The sequence below is a fragment of the Impatiens glandulifera genome, chromosome 9 (assembly GCF_907164915.1).
Source record: "Impatiens glandulifera chromosome 9, dImpGla2.1, whole genome shotgun sequence".
NCBI classification, from domain to species: domain Eukaryota; kingdom Viridiplantae; phylum Streptophyta; class Magnoliopsida; order Ericales; family Balsaminaceae; genus Impatiens; species Impatiens glandulifera.
The window spans coordinates 20,659,222-20,665,366 of record NC_061870.1 but is presented as its reverse complement, the minus strand read 5'-3'; the positions used below and the strand labels follow the sequence as shown (position 1 = coordinate 20,665,366).

Genomic DNA, 6,145 nt, shown 5'->3' with positions numbered 1-6,145 from the left:
AGATAACGAAGAATGGGTTGATTCTATGAAAGATGAGATAAAATCTTTACATGACGATCATACATTTGAGTTGGTGGAATTACCAAAAGGAAAGAAATCTTTGAAAAATAGGTGGGTGATAGATTGAAGCAAGATGAACAAACTTCAGCTCCACGACACAAAGCTCGTTTGGTTGTCAAAGGGTTTAGTCAAAGAAATGGTATTGATTTTTTGATGAAATTTTTTCTCCTGTTGTTAAAATGACTTCAATTAGAGTTGTCTTGAGTTTTGTGGCTAGTCTTGATTTGGAAGTTGAACAAATGGACGTGAAGACAACTTTTCTTCACGGTGAATTAGAAGAAGTGATTTACATGAATCAACTTGATGGGTTTAAGGTCAAAGGTAAAGAGAATTATGTTTGTAGATTGAAGAAAAGCTTGTATGGCTTGAAACAAGCTCCTCGACAATGGTACAAGAAGTTTGAGTTGTTCATGAAGGAACACGGCTATAAGAAGACTACTTCCAACCATTGTGTGTTTGTACAAAAATTCTCTCCTAATAACTTTATTATTCTCTTACTTTATGTTGTTGACATGCTTATTGTTGGTCAAAGTGTTGTGAGAATTAATAGGTTGAAACAAGACTTAGGGGAGTCTTTTGCGATGAAGGATCTTGGACCAGCGAACCAGATTCTTGGAATTAGAATCAATCGTGATAGAAAGACAAAGAAATTATGGTTGTCTCAAGAACGATATATTGAAAGGGTGTTGGAGAGATTCAATATGGAGAAGGCCAATAGTATTTTCACACCTCTTGCAACACATTTTAAATTGAGCTCTGAACTTTGTCCTTCTAACGATGATGAGAAATAATATATGAAGAATATTCATTATGGTTCTGCTGTTGGAAGTCTTATGTATGCCATGGTTAGCACAAGACCAGATATTGCTCATGTCGTTGGCACCGTGAGTAGGTTCTTTTCAAATCCAGGAAAAGAACATTGGGAAGCTGTCAAATGTATATTAAGATATCTTCGATATGGCAGGTGATGTTGATTCGAGAAAATCTACTTCTAGTTATTTGATTAATTTTGCAAGCGGAGCTGTTGCCTGACAATCCAGACTTCAAAAATGTGTTGTGTTGTCAACCGCTGAAGCTGAACTTATTGCAGCAACTGAAGCTTGTAAAGAATTAATTTGGGTTAAGAAACTATTATCAGAACTTGGTTTTGTGCAGGATAAATACGTGCTTTATTGTGATAGTCAAAGTGTGATTTACCTTGCTAAAAACTTCATATTTCACTCTATATCGATGCACGTTGATGTGAGGTATCATTGGATACGTGATGTTCTAGATGAAAAATTGTTGGTTTTAGAGAAAGTGCATACAGATGATAATGGTGCTGATATGTTGACCAAAGCACTACCAAAAGGCAAGTTCGAGTTTTGTTGTTCAACCGCAGGTTTGACAACAACTCTTCCATAGTTGTGATGGGGGAGTTTGTTGGTTTATTTGATTGGGCTCCCAACTATAGAATAAAAAGTCCAGTCCGTTTAAGAAGTCCAGAAGCTAGAAGTCCAGAAGTTCAGAAACCTAGAAGCCCAGAAGTCTAGAAACCCAAAAGTTCTTTTATATTAATTAGGGGTAAGGTTATTTTATTGGAAAAAGACTCTTGAGTTGTCCTCGTTCTACTATAAAAGGTTGAGGAAATGGCTTATCAAAACACATCTGAAAGTCATCTAGCATACACTTGTATAGAGATAGTGAGATCTCTTATTTGTTTAGTTTTTATCTTCAATTGTTTCGTGTTTAACATTTAATTATAGTGAAGCTTGTTTTAGACAAAAGTCCTGTGGTTTTTACTCATTGATTTGAGGAGGTTTTTCACGTTAAATTTTTGGTGTTCTTGTTTCATTTATATTTTCTTTTATGTTTGTTGTTTCTCGTTCTAAAGATTCAATCAAGTGGGGAATAGTTTATTATCACGAGTGTGGTGATTATTCCGCTTTATTCTCAATATAAACCACATCAAATCAGGTCCCTGACTTATCATTTATCAAAGGACTCTAGCAATGTCTTGAATGTACACTTAAGCTGAGATTGAAACAGGTTAATTTTGAGCATTTTAGTTAGTTGGGTTAAAATTATAGGTCTTCTGATTAATAGAAGCTGCATGTGTGCATGTGATATCCAAAGATCTTTTTTGTCCAACATTGGATGATGAAACAATCTACTTCTCACTTATACTTCTTACTATGTTGATCAATATTTGAAATGAATTTGTTACCTTATTAATAAGAAAATTGTAATACGTAGATAGCAAAATGGCCTCATGGCTCTTTCTAACATGCCAAAATTCAGTATTTTCTTCATTGAATTTTGTATTGAAGGAAATGCAGATTTGGCATTTGTCTTAGGATGAAAGATATGGTCTCCATGACAGATTAGGAGTAGAATTCCATCCCTACAAGAAAGATGCTGATATGATAAATGTTTTGAACATCTAAATAACTAGTTGAATGATCTTGCCAATAGATTTTTTACTTTGTCTTGAAGAAATGATTCAATGAGAGGTTCCAGCTTGAAAACTAGACATGGTTTTAGATAAGAGCAATGATACACATCCCCTCTTTTAGCACAATGGTAATATGAAGTGGATATCCCCAAGCCTCCATGAGATCCTGGGTTCGAGCCATCTATAATGAGAAAATACATGGATTTTGTTTGAAAATTTAAAGAGAGATATACCATTTTGCATCATGTCTTGAACTTGATTCCTTTTGAGATTTTTTTTTACAATCTTAAGAAGGCCCACAAATAGTTTGATAGTGGAAACTCCATAAACATTAGATTTTATGGCCATTGGTATATTCATTTGGAAAAGAAAATAAATAGATGTCCCTCATTAATTTATGTGTGCCCTCCATGTAATTCTATTCCCCCTATTTATCTAAGTCTATTTGTCAATCTCCTCTCTCTTCTCTATCTAAAGTCTTTTCATACTAGAGAGATCCAACTGCAAGCTTCAACCGCAAAAGTCCTCAACGAAAGACAAAGCCATGTGATCTATACTTGTTTGATACTAACACCCATTTGAAGTGTCCCATTTAGCAGCAATTTTCTAGGCCAGCTTATGCTTCTTGTTGCCTGTCAGGAAGGTAAGCTACATGTATTAGCTCCACATATATATTGTCATTGATATTGTTAGGTAAGCCCATGTGATGACCCATGACATGTGTTTCCAATTGAATTTTTAACAATTGGGACCCATTGATGCTCTACAATATATTCATATCAAGGTTACCTCTATATATATCTCACCCAACCAGCAATAGCCTCCAACCATCATCACTTCATTTCTTTCTCTTAAACAAACTCAAAATAGCACCACTATTTGTCTAAAATCATGGGTTTTCGCTTGCCAGCAATTGTTCAAGCCAAGCAAGCAATCCGGCGGGCTCTATCTACTCCAGTGTCTGTGGATGTTGTACCCAAAGGCCATCTTGCAGTATACGTTGGACAAACAGAGAGGAAACGCTACATAGTCCCAGTTTCATACTTGAAATATTCTTCTTTCCAGAGCTTGTTGAACAAGGGAGAAGAAGAGTTTGGGTTTGATCACCCAATGGGTGGTCTTACAATTCTCTGCACAGAAGAAGATTTTATTGACATCACTAGCAGTTTGAATTGATCACGAGATGCAAGGATGGTGCATGAAGTTCTAACACAACTAACAAAAGAAGCCTCAATTCGACAGTTTTTAGCTTCAGTCTCATTCAACTGTACATTCATGACATAGATAGTTATACAATATTAGACTGAAACACATGTATCATAATTCTATTACTTGAATACAGAAATTTGAATATCATCTTGTTCCAATATCATCTATATTTAAATTTTTATCCTGGTCTAGTAATTTGATTGGCACTTCAACAAAATATGAAGAACTCTTAGAAATTGAATGTTCAATCTCGGAACTAACTAAAAGAAGAATCCACCATAGCTTTACGACAAAGTAACAGATCTATTGAATATTCAATCAAAATCGGATAAATAAACATCTAAATGTCTAAAACATTGCAGATTTACCCATTATATAAAAGCATAGAAGTCTAAAACACTTTCTTCTTTCTGTGTCTATGGGGAGAAAATTCTAGTCCTAATCTGTAATGGAGACCATGTGTGTTGATGCAATGTCCAAGAGCTACAAGCCCTCAATCAAGTACACTAATCCAGTCAGAACTAACCCTTATTGCTTTCCAGCTGAAAAAAAAACTGTTAACATTTAACATTTTATGAAATAATTAATTCTGAAATTTCAAGGTTTGTCAAAAATTTAAAATTATTAATACGTTAAAACTAATGTTATACAATAGATTATCGTCATGTGTTTGTTCTCCTCCACCTTGTAAAATGTGATCAACAGAACCAAATTACATTATCCAATTATCCTATGAAGAGATGAGATGACAGCTAATAATGGGAAATATTTGGATAAGGATAAATTTTAAAAGTGGTCTTGTTCCGATGACTGTTGGACATAAGATATACTTATCTAACGGGTCAGAATCACAAAGACTTTCCCGACAATAATGTGTATTTTGACACTACAATTTGGTTCAACCCATAACAAATCGACATGGAAAACTGCCTTCTTTGAAATGACAATTACAACAACTGAGTATCCATGGAGTCTATAGCTATTGCTAGTAATTTGTAAACAACATGATTTTAGTGAACTTTCAAGAAACCACTCTAAGCCATGAAATAAAACCCTGTGTTCACATTATAAATATAATCAACAGGATAATCTAATTTGAGAAAACACTTTGGTTGAAATTGTCTGAAGATTTAAATGGAGATGAACCATTTTGCATCATGTCATGAACTTGATTCCTTTTGAGGTCCTTTTCTGTACAGTCTTAAGAAGGCCCGCAAATAGTAGGAACATTGATAGAGGACAATCAAGCAAACTCCATAGACATTAGATTTTTTGGACATTGGTCTTCATTTGGCAAGGAAAATAAATAGATGTCTCTCATTTCTATATGTGGACCCTCCATGTACTTCTCTTCCCCCCTATTTCTCTAAGTCTATTTGTATATCTCCTCTCTCTTCTCTATCTGTAAATATTTTCATACTAGAGAGCTCCAACTGCAAGTTTCAACCACAAAAGTCCACCGTTCATGAAAGATTGAGGAAGTCCTCACCAAAGACAAAGCCATGTGATCTTTACTTGTTTGATTTGACTAACACCTATTTGAAGAGTCTTATTTAGCATCAATCTGCTATGCAGGCCTATGCTTCTTGTTGCCTGTCTGGAAGGTAAACTACAACTATTAGCTCCACATATATTTTGTCATTGATATTGTTAGGCAAGCCCATGTGATGACTCGTGACATGTGTTTCCAATTGAATTTTAACCAATTGGGACCCATTGATGCTTCTAAAATAAATTCATATACATTTTACATCTCTATATATATCTCGGCCAAACAGCAATAGCCTCCAACCATCATCACTTCATCTCTTTCTCTTAAACAAAATCTTCTTCAGATTCCAAATACTACCACTATTTGTCTGTAATCATGGGTTTTCGCTTGCCAGCAATTGTTCAAGCCAAGCAAGCAATCCGGCGGGCTCTATCTACTCCAGTATCTGTGGATGTTGTACCCAAAGGCCATCTTGCAGTATATGTTGGAGAAACAGAGAGGAAACGCTACATAGTCCCAGTTTCATACTTGAAACATTCTTCTTTCCAGAGCTTGTTGAACAAGGGAGAAGAAGAGTTTGGGTTTGATCACCCAATGGGTGGTCTTACAATTATCTGCACAGAAGAAGATTTTATTGACATCACTAGCAGTTTGAATTGATCACGAGATCCAAGGATGGTGCATAAATTTCTAACACAACTGAAAAAAGAAGCCTCAATTCGACAGTTTTTAGCTTCAGTCTCATTCAACTGTACATTCATGACATAGATAGTCATACAATTTTAGACGGAAACACATGTATCATACTTCTTTTACTTTAAGAATACACAAATTTGAATCTCTTCTTGTTCCATAAACTCTCACTTATATAAATTGCTAAAACTTATATGATTTAAGATATACTTATCTTATCCAATGACTGTTTTTATGGTAAAATGGTTAGATTCCTT

The 6,145-nt window shown here is 34.9% G+C and overlaps 2 protein-coding genes across 2 annotated transcripts; both read left to right on the top strand.

Moving 5' to 3' along the window:
- Positions 1–3,161: 3,161 nt before the first annotated feature.
- Positions 3,162–3,690, top strand: LOC124914581 (auxin-responsive protein SAUR21-like). The gene has a single exon (XM_047455161.1). The coding sequence runs from the start codon at positions 3,386–3,388 to the stop codon at positions 3,668–3,670; it is 285 nt and encodes a 94-aa protein (XP_047311117.1). The 5' UTR covers positions 3,162–3,385; the 3' UTR covers positions 3,671–3,690.
- A 1,735-nt stretch (positions 3,691–5,425) lies between these two features.
- Positions 5,426–6,049, top strand: LOC124914657 (auxin-responsive protein SAUR21-like). Its single transcript, XM_047455243.1, has one exon. It carries the CDS (start codon positions 5,571–5,573, stop codon positions 5,853–5,855), a length of 285 nt encoding a protein of 94 aa, XP_047311199.1. The 5' UTR covers positions 5,426–5,570; the 3' UTR covers positions 5,856–6,049.
- The last annotated feature ends 96 nt before the right edge of the window (positions 6,050–6,145 follow it).